At 40.5% G+C, this 19,748-nt stretch overlaps 1 protein-coding gene across 1 annotated transcript; it reads right to left on the bottom strand.

Annotated features, from left to right (window-relative positions):
* Window positions 1-9,620: 9,620 nt before the first annotated feature.
* prrg3 (proline rich and Gla domain 3) lies at window positions 9,621-16,418 on the bottom strand. The gene is made up of 4 exons (XM_085796770.1): window positions 16,330-16,418; window positions 13,470-13,520; window positions 11,444-11,604; window positions 9,621-10,166 (listed from the first exon to the last, which is right to left on the bottom strand). Exons 2-4 carry the CDS (start codon window positions 13,477-13,479, stop codon window positions 9,621-9,623), a joined length of 717 nt encoding a protein of 238 aa, XP_085652896.1. The 5' UTR covers window positions 13,480-13,520; window positions 16,330-16,418.
* Window positions 16,419-19,748: the final 3,330 nt, after the last annotated feature.

The raw sequence follows: 19,748 nt of genomic DNA, 5'->3' as shown, positions 1-19,748 counted from the left end.
AATAAGCTATTGATGACCAATTCAGGTGCATTTGGATCATGCATGCAGCTGATCATATCTTATCATAATAATAATAATAATAAACTTTATTTGTATAGCACCTTTTACAGGTAAAAACCACAAAGTGCTTCACAGTGTTAAAACAGTAGCAACAAAGCAGAGCAAAACAAAACAAGACAAAAAACACACAAGAAAAGCATAGGTACAAAGACCCACAGGTAAACCATATGCCATCATCACAAGGTAGTAACGGGGGACAACCACTGATCTGTCTGCACTCAGTGGGGCATTGTGGTGAAACATTGGCTGAGCAGATCAAACAGATTCCTCTTATTTTTTGACAACTTTGCTTTAAATGTAGGCCTATCTATTTTTTTTGTTTAGTTAGTCTCCCATTTTTGCTGCTGTAACACTTCGCTACACAAAATGACAGACTCCATGACAGAAAAGTGGAATTTAAATAAATAATATTAAAGGGATAGTAGCATTTTTTTTAAAGTGGGGTTGTATGATCTACAAATAGCCCCTAAGTACTTTAATTGCAGTAGAAGACTCTCTGCACTCCTCCCGTTAGCAACGCCAGCCCATAGCCCTGCCCAGAGATTTACAACATACATTGTTGTGAATGGACCCAAAGAAACGACCTATTTTCGTGGCCTAAAAGAGGTTTTACGTGAAAAAAAAATACACAGTTCCATTGTTCACTATAATACATTTTTTTCCAGCCCCTCAAAGTGCAGGAAAAACACAGTTTTTCTTTGGACCTAACCAACTGCTCATCGGCGGGCGCTAACCCTGGGCGGAGGGATACGTGAGTTGGTTAGGTCCAAATAAAAACGGTGTTTTTCCTGCACTTTGAAGGGATGGAAAAAATTATATTATAGCGAACTATGGAACTGTGTATTTTTTTTTCAGGTAAAACCTCTTTTAGGCCGCGAAAATAGGCAGTTTCTTTGGGTCTGTTCACAACAATGTATGTTGTAAATCTCTGGGCAGGGCTATGTGCTGGCGTTGCTAACGGGAGGAGTGCAGAGAGTCTGCTACTGCAATTAAAGTACTTAGGGGCTATTTGTAGATCATACAACCCCACTTTAAAAAAAATGCTACTATCCCTTTAAGTCTGGTGTGATAATCCAGTCTTTATCCACTCAGACAGAGAGAAAAAGAGAGAGGCCAAAGACATTAAACACACATTTTAAATGCTTTATTTGAATCTGCCAATTACATTACAATTGTGTACAGGAATCAAATGTTTTGCTACATTTTTTTTTTTTGACACTCCAGCGTGAAGAAAACAGTGATCACCAACCAACACAGCCACGCTGGGATTTAACAGGATCTCACCACCAGCACTCGCACACTTGTTGTTTTACCAAACCTGCCAATTGTAAATCACAGACAACCAGATGAACGTCAGCATCCGAAGCTGCCAACAATCAGTATATCACATTTGTTAGTAGGAACTGGTCGTGGATCAGTCGCCTCGCCTCCATCCACAAATGTGATATCAGGAGTGTTGGGAATATTACAAAAAGAAACAATGAGAGACATAAAACCACCATAACATCATAGGAAGGTTTGTAATATGTCTCTGAGAGCCTCGGCTGACAAACTGGCAGCTTCAGATTCACAATAAGTAGGAAGAAACCACAAAAAAAAAACAAGTCCAAAAACCACAGGATTTATTTTAACACACACTCAGAGTAGTGGATATGTTGTTCAGAATATAAAGGAAGACAACAGAGACTTCACTATTTACGGTTTGGACACCCACTCTCTCCCACTCATTGTACATACAGTAGTTAACCAGTAATTGTACAAATAACACTGTGCATCATAAACTGACGAAATATTACACCTTCATGGGAATATTAAAGATCATTTAAGCCTTCTGAATCCAGAGTAATATGATAAACATTATTTTTTTTACTCCTAGTTAATGATTCCTCTCAATTAAATTGTCTGTAAAATTAAAAATCCCAGAGCCAAAACATGATCCCAACAGTATTCAATTTGCAATGAAATTAAAAAAAAGAGAAAAGTGGCAGACCTGAGTGAGTCTTTGACATTTTTGCAGGACATGGACTGCAGCTATTTAACTTTTTGGTGTTGCAGTCAAAGACACAATCTATTTCAGAGTTTCCTGTGCACTTTATGTGAATACTACTCATCCTTCTGTGCTGCATTAACAGCAGCTTGGAGTGTGTCAGAAGACACTCCTGCAGCACCGTGCTGCAACAATGCTGCATTAGCACTCCTACACTGCAAAAACTCAAATATATTACCAAGAATATTTGTCTTATTTCTAGTCAAAACAAATCTCATTCTACTTAAAATAAGACTCATCACATTAAAAGTAGCTTGTTTCTAGACAGTTTTTACTTTCTTCAAGCATATTTCCACTTGAAATAAGTAGAAAAATCTGATAGTGGAGCAAGTTTTTCTTTCTTATTACAAGCACAAAAAAACTTGCTTTCACTGGCAGATTTTTCTACTTATTTCAAGTGAAAATTAGTTTGAAACAAGTGAAAATGATCTAAAAACAAGTTCATTTTTAGGTGATGAGTCTTATTTTAAGTGGAAAGAGATTAGTTTTGACTAGAAATGAGACATTTTGACAAGAAATAAGACAAATATTCTTGGAAAGATTTTGAGTTTTTGCAGTGTAGGGTTAAATCAGTTACATTTGGGCTGGCAGTGACAGTAAAGCAACAGTGCAAAGAGGAGGACACGAAGAGATGGACTTTGTTGCTGGTCACACTAGAATCTGTACTAGAGCTGGTGAGGCAGTGGTCTAGCTAGACCCGTACAGACCTGCACACACAGCACCAGTCTGCTGTTTGTGAAGGTGGACCAAGTACAAAATTTCCTCCACACAGCTTTGGCTGAAAAATATCTATAAATATATATATATAAAAAAAAGGATCTTAAAGTAGTACAAGAGGGTGGTACAATTATATTTACATTTCATAACGTGTATTTGGGTGGGGGAAAGAAGAAAAAAAAAAAAAGAACAGTCAGTTTATGTGAAACATACAGAATGAAATCATTCTGTATGTGTTCATTTATTATTTTTCAGACTGTGGGTGTTTCCTCCTGCAATGTGATAAAACAAAGGCCCGTGTGAAACAGTAGCTCGCTGTAAGAAAAGCAGGGGATCACTTGAAAGCAGAATACAAAATAAGCCACTGGTGGAAATGCACCTTATAATAATAATAATAATAAGCCATATAGTGAAACTCCACTAATATACAACAACGATGTAAACCTCAGGCACATCAGTGAAGCAGACTGAACATGTGACTTTTTTTTCTCTTTTCTTTTTTAGTAAATAACATTATAATAACATTATACACCCAGCTGTGTGTACTAAGGTTTTGAAGAGGTGTGAGTCAGTGCACTGTGTGTCTGTGCTCGCTCAGTGGGAATGTGGAGTCTCTTTAGTCTAGACCTGCTCTAAGGTGACCTGAGATCATTGTCTGATGTGGTTCAGTGCAATATAAACAAAACTGGATTGAACTGATTATAATTTTGGTCTATTAAACCAAGTCGATCACTGAATCTCAAGGCCTGAATTGATTTTGAGATATTTTCACGTGATGCGTCAAAACCAAAGCTCAGTACAGTAGGTGTGTTGTAGCTGTCTGCATAACTGGAAACAACAAGTATTAGTCTGGACAGAACAGAAGAACGATGATGAAATTCTCTTCCCATTTTGCAAATTTGTGAGAAAGTAAACAACATTTTTGCATTTTTTTCACTATTTCCCACATGAGTTTGCATATAGGATAGAAAGTTGTGTGGCTAAAGTTGCGACTGTTATACAATATTCCACACTTATTTTTGCTTTTTTACAATCCATCGGTGTACAATATGAAAACATGCTAACAGATTCTTGAAACGTACTTGATGTGTGTGATCCATTATGTTAAACATCAAGTCTGCATAAAGTTTCTTTTTTCTTTTTTTTTTACACTAACACTGCATGGTAATGTATGGTAGTTTAAAGCCAAAATCAAGAGGATGAGGATTTGGGGAAAAAAAGTGCATCAGAGATTTATGGTTATACATAATTTGTAACAGAGACAGAGACTACATACATTCAGTATTTAGCTAGCTGCTAAAGTTTAGAAGGATAAATGATTCGTTCAAATGTTTTTGTTTCTTTTACCACTGAGAGCAACAAGTCTCCACATCTACGTACGTGGACGGTGACAATAAAGGCTGTTAAAATTAGGTCTACACTGCAAAAACTCAAAATCTTTCAAAGAATATTTGTCTTATTTCTTGTCAAAATGTCTAATTTCTAGTCAAAACTAAACTCTTTTTCATTCAGAAATTTATTTAATAGGATAAACCCCTTGAGAGGAATCCTCTCGTTTTCGAGGGGGTCCTTTTCACTTAAAATAAGACTCATCACCTAAAAAATGAACTTGTTTTTAGATAACTTTCATTTGTTTCAAACATATTTTCACTTGAAATAAGTAGAAAAATCGAATAGTGAAAGCAACATTTTTGTGCTTGTAGAATGTGTGGGTCACCCTACCTAAATATGACATACTTATCTTCAAAATTACCAGGGTGGACGGGGAGGGGTGGGTGGGGGGATTGTTCATTTATGTTCATTTATGTTCTTGAATGTAAAAAAAAAGAAAAAGAAATAATACTATTTGTATGTACCTATGTATTTCATGCCTGACAATTGATAAATAAAAGTTATAAAAAAAAAATAAAAAAAAAACATTTTTGTGCTTGTAATAAGAAAGAAAAACTTGCTCCACTATCAGATTTTTCTACTTATTCCAAGTGAAAATATGCTTGAAAGAAGAAAAAAATGTCTAAAAACAAGCTACTTTTTAATGTGATGAGTCTTATTTTAAGTATAATGAGATTTGTTTTGACTAGAAATGACATTTTGACTAGAAATAAGACCAATATTCTTGGTAAGATATTTGCGTTTTTGCAGTGTGCCCAGTTCAGCGTGGCACATCTGTCACTATCACAGAATGTCATGTCTCCTCTGTCTCCAATTATTTACTTTGTTCATATCTAGCCTTCACACAATAACACTGCTGCACTGACTCATTACGCTGTTGTTGAGCCCAGACTGCTGAATGTGCTCTTCTCTTGATTTCCCCGCAGCTCAAAACAGCCGACTGCGTACTACTATATGGTTGTAGAACTTGTGCCGTGGTATTTTAATCCACAAACACATGAAGGTTAACGATACTGACTCTTCTCCCTGTGTCTAAAAGCTTTTGTGGTGTGCATGAGTGTTGAGCCCGGCACGGCCAAATGATGTACAGTACTTAAACTTGCCGTTAGCTGTATCATTAATTTTTCCATGTAATCTAATCCAATAATTCACAACAATACAAAAGAGAGCAAAGCAGCAAATCCCCACAGTGGAGGCTGGAATAAGAGTTTGGCATTTCCACTTAAATAAATGACCTAAATGATAATGTATTATCAGAAAAGTTGTTGATTTAGTTTCTGTTGATTTTTTACTAATTGTTTCACAAATAATACAACTAACTGCATACTAACAAATATATAAGAACTAGGGAGGCTGGTCTGTGGGCTAGAAAAACTAACCCTTAACTGATTAATACAAAGCTCCTAATAAAAACTGCAGCAGGAAGAAGGCCTGAAGGAAAGATTTCAGTTTGGTCCACACTGGTTGGTGATTGTTAGTAAAGTAGCAAAGAATATTAAAGGGATAGCAGCATTTTTTTTAAAAGTGGGGTCGTATGATGTCGTATAATAGCCCCTTAGTACTTTAATTGCAGTAGAAGACTCTCTACACTCCTCCCGTTAGCAACGCCAGCCCATAACCCTGCCCAGAGATTTACAGCATACAGTGTTGTGAACAGACCCAAAGAAACGGCCTATTTTCGTGGCCTAAAAGAGGTTTTACCCGAAAAAAAAAAAAACACAGTTCCATTGTTCGCTATAATATAATTTTTTCCAGCCCCTCAAAGTGCAGGAAAAACACAGTTTTTATTTGGAGCTAACAGTGAACTGTGTATTTTGTTTCACGTAAAACGTATTTTAGGCCGCGAAAATAGGCCATTTCTTTGGGTCCATTCACAACAATGTACTGTATGTTGTAAATCTCTGGGCAGGGCTATGGGCTGGCGTTGCTAACGGGAGAAGTGCAGAGAGTCTTCTAATGCAATTAAAGTACTTAGGGGCTATTTGTAGATCATACAACCCCACTTTAAAAAAATGCTACTATCCCTTTAAGTGTTACGACGACAATGCACGTTTGGCAACAGACAGTGTAAACTTGCCTCTGTATGGCACACGGGGTTGATGGGATTATTACTAAGGACTTGGTGACCATGAGAATCATTCAGTGCACAAACACACATTTGGAGCTAAAGCACTAAAGAGAGTGCAGTAGTACCTGGATCATCACCATAATAAAGCAATGGCAGGCACCGTTATTCATGAGGCAGTGATGACGTGTAATTTCAGGCCGAGTTTGTAGTGAGCAGGTGAAAAGGAAGCATAAATGCAGGGGTTTGCTCTTACAGCAAAGGGATCAACAGCTGGTGTGTGGATGTGGTCAGAAAAAACAATCAGAATACAATCAGTTACTTTAAGTTTTAGGAAAGTAAAGTCAGCTCGGAAGAAGAAAAAAGTTGGATTTAGCATCAGAGAATGAAGCTAAAGCCCAACTCGGCTGCTTCCCTTCAAACTTCTCATTATACCTGTGAAAAACAAACCACAATAAAACCATGCGAATATCCAAGAAACTAACACCAACTTTGGCTCAGAGTCCCAATACTTTCATTATCGACTGTGTATTGTATGTATGTATGTACACTTCAAAGAGTTACAGTATATATGTACAGTGATAGATACGAAATGATAACGGCGAGGCGACCCTCCAGTCACAGTGACCGTCCATCAGGCTTGTGCTGCTGCTGACTTACAGAAATCAGAAATCTATCCATGACTGAAGACATAAATGCAGATTGTTGTTGTTTTGTTTTTTTTCCCTGCCGATATTAAAGGGATAGTTCACCCAAAATTCAAATTTCACTCATTATCTACTCACCCTCATGTCGACTAAGAGCTGTGAGAAGTTTCAGAGTCCTCCGTCCCTTCTCTGAGTTACAGGGGGTCCGTGCAGCAGTATTTGTCCATATAATGGTTGTCAATGGATACCAACTGTCTTCGTCCAAAAAGACACACCAAAAAACATCCAAATACCTCCATACTGCTCGTCTGTAATGTCCCTCTTGTATTGAAGCCCCGACATGAGAAACTGTTCCGCCGGTCAGTGCAAATCACGAGAGATTTGCAAATCACGAGAGATTTGCACTGACACAGGAAGAGCAGTGAACCGAGACACTGGGAGCTTCCGCTACAAACAAGCTTAAAATATAGACTTATTTAATTTTTTTCGGAACAATTTCTCATGTCGAGGCTTAAATACAAGAGGGACATTACAGACGAGCAGTATGGAGGTATTTGGATGTTTTTTGGTGTGTATTTTTGTTACGAAGACAGTTGGTATCCATTTGCAACCGTTATATTGACATGCAGTGCTGCATGGAGCCCCGCTGTAACTCAGAGAAGCCACGGAGGACTCTGAAAATTCTCACAGCTCTTAGTCGACATGAGGGTGAGTAGATAATGAGTGAAATTTCAATTTTGGGTGAACTATCCCTTTAAGGAATTATCATTGTTACCAGGCTCATTAAAGCTCAACAGATGCAGAGTGGGGAAATGTTGCCTGGTCTGGTGAATCTGGATTTCTGCTGATAGTGTCAATTGAGTGAGTGAATCCATGGACTCAACCTGCCTTGTGTCAGTCTGGTCCGTCCAGGCTGGAGGTGGTGGAGCTGTGTGTGTTTTTGTGTTTTTTGTTTGGCACACGTTGGGCCCTTCATACCATATCAATCATGGTCAGACTGCCACAGCCTTCCTTTCTTCCTTTATGGCCACAGTTTAACATCTTCTAATGGTTGCAATTCAAGCTGTTATGCTATGTTGATAGTTTAAAATAATACTTGTCGACAGAGCCTCTGCCATCCCTTGTTTGGCACGTACAATAAACCTTCCTGCTGCTCTAGCAGAAGACAAACAGTGGCATGAAAAAGTAAGTGAACTATTCAAAATTACCTGCAATGGTCGCCTGACAAGCCAGACTATAGCATCAAAATGTATACACTGCAAAAACTCAAAATCTTCCCAAGACTATTTGTCTTATTTCTAGTCAAAATGTCATTTCTAGTCAAAACAAATCTCATTATACGTAAAATCACATAAAAGGTAGCTTGTTTTTAGACACTTTTTTACTTATTTCAAGCATTTTTTAACTTGAAATAAGTAGAAAAATCTGATAGTTTTTCTTTCTTATTACAAGCACAAAAAAACATGCTTTCAATGGCAGATTTTTCTACTTATTTCAAGTGAAAATTTGTTTAAAACAAGTACATTTTTTTGTGATGAGTCCTATTTTAAGTGGAAAGAGATTAGTTTTGACTAGAAATGAGACAAATATTCTTGGAAAGATTTTCAGTTTTTGCAGTGTAGTCTGGCAACGACCGGTAGACCTCGGCTGAAGGCTGTCTTTCAAACTGCCTCTGCACGCAATAGGGTAGCGCTACGACCAATCAGAGCAAAGAGCAGGATGACGTTAGCCTGACAAGCCAATTCAAATGTATGTCGTCATCGCATTAAGCCCGCCCGGTGTTCGAGACTCAAAAAGTTCCTATGGCTCGTTTCTAGACCCACCTGCGGAGCAAATATATTTGCTGCCGCTAGGGTGCGTCTAGATTTCTAGGCTACTGCAATAGTGTATCTTCATCAAAGTTACAAAAACACAATCTATTTTTTTTTACTAATAATACACAATTCATTGTGTGTTAATATTATTCATATCGAGTGAGTGAAACCAGCCCTGACCCTAAAGATTCGGATGAGGAATAGCCGAGGCTTCCTGCTGAGTCGTCTCCAAAGACGCAACACAGAATCATGAGTAGAGTCTCAATTAAATCCTGAAAGGCATCAGTGGAGCTGGTGAACATCTCTGCTCATGAGTCATGGAGCATGCTGACCTGCCACTGCTACAGCTACAGTACTGCTCTCCATAAGCCACCAATGCACCCGCAGTTTGTCAAAGAGCAGCTTGACTCAGCAAACACCAGACACCAGCATCCCAAATAAGGATGACGCTAGTTAATAAAGTGTTTGAAAAGATCAGATCACGTTTCATCGACAATTAGCAGCAGAACAGTTCACATACTTTTTCCTGCCACTGTCCGAGCCATCAACCATCCTCTCCATACACCTCATTAGTCGTCGCCACTGTGGCTGCACAGGAATAAAGTCTGCCATCCACAGTAAAATAAAGTATCTGACGAGGTGCGTGGGTAAATAAAGAGTGATAATCCTGAGTGACACTCATAAGCTTGAGGGTGACCGGCATTAGACCTCACCCATGAGTGACACAAAGGTATTGAAAATGTGAATTATGACGTGTTTAAAGCAGCCGCCATCGCCAGGCAGAAACAGCTTTTTTTTTGACCTCGTTCAGACACAGTGAGTGAGGGAGCAACAACAGCCATGGCTTCATCATCATTATCTCTGCCTCTTTGCTCTTTTCATTTCTCTTTTATGATTTCCTCATATTTGGGCGGAGGGTCGCTGTACGAAGGCGCCGAGGTCTCGTCGCCGCTCTCCAGGTGTCCCGTCACCTCTTCGTAAGACGGCGGCGGCGTGGCGCCGGAGAGCCGCGAGGCCACCGACGCGGACGAGTCCTGGACGTACAGGGCGCGAGTGTTCTGCTGGTTGAGGCCGTGGGAGGAAGCTCCTCCTCCTCCTCTCTCGACGCCGCTCACCACCACGGTCGGGTGCGAGCTGGACTCGGCCTGCGAGCTCTCGTTGTGCGACGCCGTTTCCCGGTAGACCAGGATGCGCGGCAGGCTGCGGGCGCTGCGGTTGTTGGCCAGGTAGCGGTTCTGCGTGTAGGCGGGCCGGCGGCGCGTGGCCTTCTGCAGCTGGCATCGCCACAGGAGGAAGAGGCCGATGATGATGAGCAGCCCCACGCCCAGCAGAGGAACCACCATGTACACGGTGTCGGCGCGCTCCGAGCGTCCCTCGCCGCTGCCGCTCACCGTGTAGGCACTGCGAGTTTTCCAGAACTCCATCTGGCCAGGGTAGAAGGAAACGTTTATAGTATATACAGTATATAAGGATAGTTCAACATTTTCGCAAACTGGCCCATTGCCATAATCCCTATAGTCATAGCAGTAGGTTTGTTAGCTTTAATTGTCGGTGCAAGCTATTTTTAGAACGGCGGAGCAGAGCCGCGAGTTGCTCAGAGCTACGCTACGGAGGCTAATGGGATTTCTTGTTCAAACTCATCAAACTCATCAAATACACAATCCAACAACTCCACAACGCTCTGGTGGACAAGTTGTGAGCTGCACATTCACCACGCTATGAGATAATAACACAACGTTACCAGACAGAGTTGTTTTAGAGGGAAATGCAGAGACTGCTTGATGAAAAACTGCCCCCAACAGGAACGCACATCAGAGGTTTTGCATGAATTTGCCTCTAAAACAACTCTGTGTGGTAACGTTGTGTTATTATCTCATAGCGTGGTGAATGTGCAGGTCACAACTTGTCCACCAGAGCGTTGTGGAGTTGTTGGATTGTGTATTTGATGAGTTTTGATGAGGGAAACCAAGAAATCCCATGAGCCTCCGTAGCGTAGCTCTGAGCAGCTCATGGCTCTGCTCCACCGTTCCAAAAATAGCTTGCACCGACAATTAAAGGTAACGAACCTACTGCTATGACTATAGGGATCATGGCAATGGGCCAATTTGCCAAAATGTTGAACTATCCCTTTAAATACAATTAAAATGTTGAACGTAAACATCACACAACATGGCTCAGAAAAACTGTGTTGAAACTTCAGTGATACATGCAAAGTTTTGTCCAGATTGCATTTATGGCCTGGGATTAATTTGGACTTTTCCTGACTGTTACCTGATGACCAACTGGTGTGAAATGTTAGCAAGGAGAGTGGAGTATTATACCACCAGGTGAACTTTATTAGGCATGACACAAATTTTTGCTTTGAAAAAAATGGGCTCAGATCAGGTATTTGTTGGATCTGTGTGGGTCTGGGACCAGTTTTAGAATAACAGACTGTTCTAGTACATATCCAAGTCTGTTTGGGCCCAGACACAAATTTGATATCTAGTCTAATCTCTCCTTCTGGTCTGTGGTGGATGTAAAAAAATATATATATATAGACTGGGTATCTTCCCAGTTCTCTGGTTGTTGTCATGACATATAAAGATGTTAATCTTTTCAGCCTTTCCCAGTGTAGAAGTTCTTGGTAGCACTAATTCAGCAGTCACTGCCACTTTAATTGATGAACACACACTTGTTGCGTTGTCAAACATCAACTCACCGTTCTCTCTTTGTTTTCAAACACTTCGTTGGCCTCTTCGAAGCTGCAGCTCTCTTCACCACACTCTCTCTCGATATTCCCCTGCCTCACCTCCTCGAACAAGCCGTTGGCTCGAGGGAAGCGCTTCAGGACAGAATGAGCATCCTTCCCATCGAGGAAGGCTGCAACACAGAAATGAAACTTAATCCACGCAGCTCAAGGCGGCAACAACCAGGAACACTCATCACTCACTTGAGATATCTGGTGTAAAACGCATTCAAAGACACGTCTGTCTGCATTGTTATGTGTGTATGTGTGTCTCCAAGTACTTTGTAAGGGATTTGTTCAATTGGATATTAAGTCAAGGCACATTTTTCTGTGTGATAACTCGGGGGTCATCACACGAATGAGGTCAAGGACCAGGCAGCATTCATATATGTCACTCAGCATCTCCTTTGTCTGTTTTATGCTCAACATGGATTCTGGTTCTACCTTGGATCAGACAATTGGTTGTGGTTTTAACCGTTCATCTCTGATGTACATATTTGTATCCTTGGTTGGCCGAGACATATGTCATTACAGAGACTATTCTTAAAGGGATACGCCAACATTTTTTTTTTTTTAACGTATCTTGCCTCACTCCCGAGTCCATGACCAGCAGATAGACACCATCCTTTCGACTGTGCGTGCAGTAACAAGGGAGATAGAGCCGTATCGCCCGTAATTAGCATAGCTCAAATGCTGGAAGTGCATAGGTAGTGTTACTGTGCGTTCACACCAAAAGCTTCCAAAGCGTCAAAAACGCTTGAGGGTGGGCGTCAAACAAGACAGCTCCCAAAACGGCAAATATTTTCAGCCGCTTTGGCCGCTCGTCACGTGACTGACGTCAAAGTTTGATCGCGCTGGTCATTGGGGAGCCGAAATACAAAAAAAAGAAGAAAGAAAAGGCAGCCGACGGACATCTCTATTCTGATAGGCCGCCGCCGGTTGCCGCTGAACCGCGTCATAGCTAATTACCCTAAAGTTAAACCTGGCTCAACTTCTCATCTGGTGACGCTTTGGAAGCTTTGGACGCTTTGGAAGCGCGGCGACGCCTGTTGACGCTTTGGACGCTCAGTGTCGCCGGGCTCTCATTGAAAATGAATTGACTTCCGGCGTTTTGACGCTTTGGAAGCTTTTGGTGTGAACGCACAGTTAGCCTGCCTCCACCTAAAGTCATCAGAGAAACTCTTCAGCAACTCTAAAGGGAAACCGGCGGGCCGATCTTCGTCTCAGAGCTGACAAAACTCTCCGGTAAGGCATCTTGAGCGGTCAAATGCCGGTAACGGGACGAGATCGGTCAAAACGGACGGTTCAAGCTAAAACGGTTTATTTTGGTTCAAGCTAGCTACATCGAGGGTAGGTTAGCTTCCTGTTTCAAAGTAAAAGCACAAATTCTATCGTCATGGTTTTCTGTATGTAAAGGGCAACAGGTGTTTTATTTTGTGAAAGTAACCGGAAGTGCGTCCGTCACAACGGCTAGCTTGAGTAGCGCTGAATTCGTCCGAACAAAATTGTAAACAGCTGGTATTTAGACAAATTAACGACACACTGCTGATCTAAACGGCTACTTTCTCACCTAAACATGTTTGAAATGTCGATAAAGTGATATATTTACAGAGTTTAGAGCTAAAATGAAATCAGCTTCTGACTGCTGATTTCGGCTCGGGTAGGAGGCAGGCTAACGCTACCTATACACTTCCAGCGTTTGAGCTAAGCTAATTACGGGCGATACGGCTCTATCTCCCTTGTTACTGCACGCACAGTCGAAAGGACGGTGTCTATCTGCTGGTCATGGACTCGGGAGTGAGGCAAGACACGAAAAAAAAAATGTTGGCGTATCACTTTAAAAATCAGTTTACTTATTCCTACTCATTCTTTATTCGAGGTTTTTAATTAGCTATATTACAAAGTAATTGGGTAAAACAAGTTACACATAATTGTTTCTTATGATATTTATGAACATTGTTGATCTGGGCAAACGGATGTGTGTGTGGTTTGCGCTCACCTGCAGCCATGCTCCTGCCCTGCTATTCACACACTAACAGAGTGCAGACCTGCAAGGAGAGCACAGCACAACATGATTGACAGAATTATTCAACAAGGAAAATGGGTCACTGCCGAGGAGGTTCACACTTCCTGTCTGTGTTCCTACCTGACACACTCCATAAGAGACTTCAAAAGGCATTTTCACTATCTCCATTTGGTGATAATAATGATTAATTTCCTTGTAACAACACTACATACAACCAGTTGCCTACACGCTGATATTGCTGCACAACAGGAAAGCTTTTATCTCATCAAACAGTCTAGTTTTGGGTTTACATCCCTCTTCATCCTGAATGATATAAAAATTTATTGTAAATTTTCTCATAATTTGGTCAAAGTGAGCATAAACGTTGACCTGTCACCACCAAAATCTAACCAGCTGATCTCCTTGATTTCCGCTGAAACGTTTCTAAGTTATTGTGTTCACAAGGACAAAGTGACCGTGACCTTTGACCTCAAAATCATGTTTAACCATGATCCTGACCCTTCACCTTCAACCACCAAAATCTAATTCATCAGCATCTAGTTCATCAGGTCTTATTGAGATATCAGATTCACAAGGCCAAAACTAAACTGTATTTTTTTCCTGAAATCACTGTGACCTTGACCTTTGACCCCCAATAATCAGTTCATCTCTCAGTCCAAATAAATGTTTGGGCTAAATTTGAAAAATATTCCCTGATGGGATATGAGGAGCTGCGTTCGTGAGAATGGGACGAATGGAGAATCAGTGAGAAGGCCAGACTGACGACAAACCCAAAAACAGAATACATGCAAATATTAGTTTTCATCAGGCACTGAATTGAATTTTCCTTTTTCATTATCACTGTACACAGCAGAAAACAGGACACGTTTGTAATGGTTTTTCTACAAATAAATAAAAACAAATCCTCCCTCTAGTGCAGCTCAGTGAAAACAAGCAGTGGGAGACGATTCTGCACGAATAAATCAATCAAGACATGACTACTGGTACTTCCAGAAGAAAAAAAACATCAGAAAAGGGCTAGTAACTACTTAGAATAAACCTACAAGTGAATCAAAATACATTAAAAACCAACTAATCAGAATACAGAGGCTGAATTTCCTGTCCCTCTTTTACCGTCTCTGTAATAAAGGCATAAAAACCCCAAAATACATTATAATGCAAATAATAATAATACAAAAACAAAATGTATTTTCTTCCGACTATTTATTCTGATTAAATAAGTTTCAATCAAACTCAACCAAGTCAAGACAATGTTGAAAGAGCATTAGAGATAATAGTCAGATATCTACCTCAGAGCAACATGTTGACACAGCTACTCTACACACCGACAGAGACTGAGTGAGCGCACACTTCGACTGAATAACAGGGGATTATTTTAGTGGCTACATAGATAATCACGATTACACAAAGACTATTACAGATTCAGAAGCCTCAGCTGCTGTACATGTCAGGTCTCTTAAATATATAACTGATGTCGTCCCATGTGGCCACTTAAGGGCCGTTTGTATCGGTGGAGAAACTGGCCCCTCTCTTGTCCATGTTAGCAGCATCACGTATGTTTGAAAACACAGAGCAGCTCGGATTGAGGAGTGGGTGTGAAGAGTTTAAGCAGCAAGCAATAATGGCATCGTGCTTAAATTAGATGAAGTGGGTTGTTGTTGCATCACTTCTCATGCTGGGTTCGAGTATATGCAAATAGATTTGTTTTGGAAGTAAGGAAGGTAGTAAAACTATGTGATAGGCTACCTGAACCTGTACAGGTATTTAAATGAGAATTAAACACTTCTAGTGGTTGAAACATTTCCACATCAAGATTTTTTAAAACAGATTTCATTATAAGAGTCTGGGTGAATCATGCTTTGAGTACAGAGTGACGATCTAACACGTTCTGTCTTGCACAAATCCACTGATTTGACACCACAAATCTTCCTGTAATGCACTTTTCAGGATACACGAGTCTTTTATCAGATCCACAAGACGTACTTTTATGGCATATTATCTTTGCTATTCAGCGTTTGCATCTGTGTCACTCTTTTCTTCATGTTGTTATTATGGGAAACTGCACTGACTTTGCACTGTCTGACATATAGCCTATAGCCTAGCAGCCTATATTTTCTGGGAATCAGACAAGAGTTTTATAGAAATGCGTGCCACCACTAACTCATTCAGCCCCCCTACTACACCATAGGATACTATAAATATAGCCTAGATGAGAAGGGATGGGGTGGAGGGTTTCCATAGCAACAGAGACAGAGGGAGGCCCTGGATTCAACCTGAATAATTATTAGGAGACAGGGAGGCAACAGTTTTATGGAGAGAGTATGGATACACCAGGGATACACACACGCATATATAGGCTAGGCTAGGCTATAATATAAATGTTGTTAAAGTAGACCCTAGTCTCTGCACTAATAAACTATTAAAGACAGATTGAGGTAAAGCGGCCACACAAAATGGTCTTTATCACGTAGCAGCCTCTAGTCTCTACAACTGTGACCCAATAAACTACTTCTTCAACCCAACATGTATTTTTAACAGACTGGTAGGCTAGACAGGCTTATCTACTGAATAACACACACAAATCTCAGCTTTATATGCCACTATATAACTGCATATGAAAAATTAATCAGCAAGACTCGTTCTTTACGTCATTTTTCCCCCTGCCCAACCAGCCGACATTTACTCAGAGATGTGAAATGAAATGTCGCGTATCAACAACCGACGAGAAGAAGCTGAAATAAAAGGGCAAAGTAACGGTTCAGCCGTGTCACAGCCATGAAGACAGAAAGAAACTATCCCTTACCTTCCTTCCTTCCTTCCTTCCTTCCTTCCTTCCTTCCGCCTGGTTAAAAAAAAAAAGAAGAGAGAAGCCTTTTCCTCTTCCATCCCAGACTCAGGGGAACTCCCACATGAGTCACCAAAAGCGACTGTGAGCCACGTATCCGTCAGCCAATGGGAGAGGAGAGATCCCTGCGGCTCAGCCAATCACAGCGCTGGAGAAGTCTCGACTGATTCCAAAGGGAAGGGGCGGGACTTACGGGACAACTGGGGTGGATGAGGTTGTAATGTGTGATCCAGACTGAGGCAGAGGGAGGTAACACAGAGGAAGTCCAAAATATAAACAAATTAAAGACACATTCTACTCATTTTCATGTTTTAACAAAGAAATCATGTTCTAAAAAAAGACAATTGAAATGTGGCATTTTCCTCCCATTAATGTTTTCATTCGGGTCCTTTCCTTTGCATATTGTCTCCTTATTTAGGCTACATTGTTTACTGTATAATTATTGTAAGTATATCTTTTTCTTGTCTTGAGGAAATATGTTTACTTTATGTTAAACTGTTCAGCTTCCTCTTTTTGTTTAATTATGTTTATGGGATTTTCATCACTGCAGAAAAACTAAAGAGCTGGTCTGTGTTTTTTTATTTATTAAAGCAGAAGTAAGTGATCCGGTGGTTTTGGCTAACTTCCTGTCAGCCGATGGAGTTAGCAGTCCCCGCCCTCGTCCCTACGTCACCACATTCACGCGCGTCCCTTGGCTGCACACACAGAGAGGACCGCCCCTTTATGCCGTTCTCTCTCCTCATTGGATAAAGGTTGTAGGATACAAGGAAAGTTTTCTCCTCGGCTCAGAGCAGAGCAGAGTGACTGACAGACCCGTGTTTAAGACCAAACACTCTATAGAAGTGATTGCTGTCGGAAGATACAACTATTTAAGACTTATATTAACACAAATATTCCACTTACTTCTGCTTTAAGAAAAATATATGATTCTTGTCCTCAGTATGTCTGACAGGCTGTTAAATTACACTGTTTACGCTTTAAGACAGACAGATGTTCAACACTCCCAGCATTTGCACCTGAGAAACACACACACACACACACACACACAATCACTTTAGACTTGACTTAGTTTAGACCCGACATCAATGGACTTGGAAAACATGTCAGACTCCAGGTTTGGGAGTGAGTGTCATACCACTGCCAAGGAGATGATGATGTGTTCACGCATGTCTATTAATTAGTCAGCGGGGCTGAACTAAGACAACAATGGTGGTGGGAATTTAACATTGGCCAGAGCAGCAGATCCAGATCACACCCCCCCCCCCCCCTTCTTAGGTCTGGTGTATGTCAGGTAAAGAAGCTGCAGAGGAGATAAACAGGAGCTACAAAGATTCCTGCAGGGAGGCCAAAGTCGGGTGAGAGAGAGAGAGTAAAGGGGAAGTTTCTGGAAATTCTAATATGCTAATTCAACTATTCACAGACAGTCTTAGTATGATTAGTATTATTCAGAGATGGACAGAGTACTCGACCCCAGTACTTGAGTAAGAGTACAAATACTACTGGTCAAAATTTACTCCGTTACAAGTAAAAGTAGCTCAGTCGACATGTTACTCCAGGAAGAGTAAAAAAGTACTTGCTTTTAAAGGTACTTAAAGCAGATATCATCGGCACGGCCGTTTCGGCTAATGCTGTGTTCAAGGCAGGCTTTTGAAACCGTAAGTTACAGCTTCAAGTCACAACTACGACTTGGTAGCGTTCCAGGTAACCCGTAGCTCGTGTTTTTACCGTCCTGTTGTCTGTGAAAGTTCCCTATAACGGCCACTCGTAACTTCCGACCCGTGAACTCGTACCAGATCGAACTGGTATGACTTCACAGGAAGGAAAAACACAAAGTACGAGTTTCCTTGAACGCACCATGAGTTAGCAGCCCCCGCCCTTGTCAGGCATCAATTGGTCCTCGTGCTACGTCACCACATTCACGCGCATCCCTTGGCTGCACACACAGCCCTTCATGCCGTTCTCTCCCCTCATTGGATAACACTTGTATCCCACAAGGAAAATTTTCTCCTCGGGTTACAGCAGAGCAGAGTGACGGAGAGACTCGTGTTTAGGCTGAAATACTTCATGTAAGTGATTGCTGACGGAAAATAGGACTATTTAGGACTTATATTAACAAAAACATTCCACTGATATCTGCTTTAAGTATCCAAAAGTACATGCTTTTCAATTTACTTTAAGTAAAAGTAAGAGTAAGAGTACATTTCTTATTTTTCACATCAATGAATGACTATAATTTTTTCTAAATGAATTGAAGGACCTTTTAACTCTTGTTTCTCAGAATTAACTCTTTGAAACCAGCTGCACTGATGTGCTGCTTTTAGGGGTTAGGGTTTCCTTCTCTGACAAACACAGCTTGTGTCCAATAGTACTTTAGAAAAAAAAACGAAAAACAAAAAGAGCAGACCTGAAAGTAACAAGTACTTTTCAGCCTTCCTGAAATTAACTCGAGTAAAAGTAAAAATATTTGTCTTGGAAATGTATTCAAGTATAAGAGTAATAAGTACCAAAGAAATCTAATACTCAAGTAAAGTACAAAGCCTCTGGATATGTACTTAAGTACAGTAGCTACTCAAGTAAATTTACTCCGTTACTGTCCACCACTGTTTGTGACTACTAAGTGGGGAAAAAAGAACTAGCCTACAATTAAATGGGCCATTTGTCCAAGCCAATAAAAAAGACAGAAACTTTTAGTATAAACAGCAGCCGGTCAGTTTCCAGAGGCAGTTTCCTGCTGCTGCCACAAGTGGGCAGTAAACCGGCATCAGATCATTATGGGAGACAGAACCTACTTCACTGCAAAAACTCAAAATCTTTCCAGGAATATTTGTCTTATTTCTCAGCAAAATGTCTCATTTCTAGTCAAAACTAATCTCTTTTCACTTAAAATTAGACTCATCACCTAAAAATTTACTTGTTTTTAGATCATTTTCACTTGTTTCAAACTAATTTTAAATTGAGTTAAGTAGAAAAATCTGCCAGTGAAAGCAGGTTTTTTGTGCTTGTAATAAGAAAGAAAAACTTGCTCCACTGTCAGATTTTTCTACTTATTTCAAGTGAAAATATACTTGAAAGAAGTAAAAAGTGTCTAAAAACAAGCTACTTTTTAAATGTGATGAGTCTTATTTTAAGTAGAATTAGATTAGTTTTGACTAGAAATGACATTTTGACTAAGAATAAGACAAATATTCGTGGTAAGATTTTGAGTTTTTGCAGTGTTGGGACAGGCCTATTTCAAATCCAGCCCCAAAACCTCAACACTTCTCAGGCCCAGTGACAATACCCACCCTCCCAGACTCTGAGACTTTGAGGGACTCTCTTGTCTCACTGACAAACCATTGAAGTGCATGTTTCAGGTCCTCTTGCTGACATTTTGAGCCATGTTTGCAAACTTCCCATAAGTCTGCAGT

The sequence above is a fragment of the Trachurus japonicus genome, chromosome 14, assembly GCF_045865225.1.
Source record: "Trachurus japonicus isolate A0001 chromosome 14, Traja_1.0".
NCBI classification, from domain to species: Eukaryota; Metazoa; Chordata; class Actinopteri; order Carangiformes; family Carangidae; genus Trachurus; species Trachurus japonicus.
Note: the sequence above shows the minus strand (reverse complement) of the source record. Positions and strands in the feature narration are given on the sequence as shown.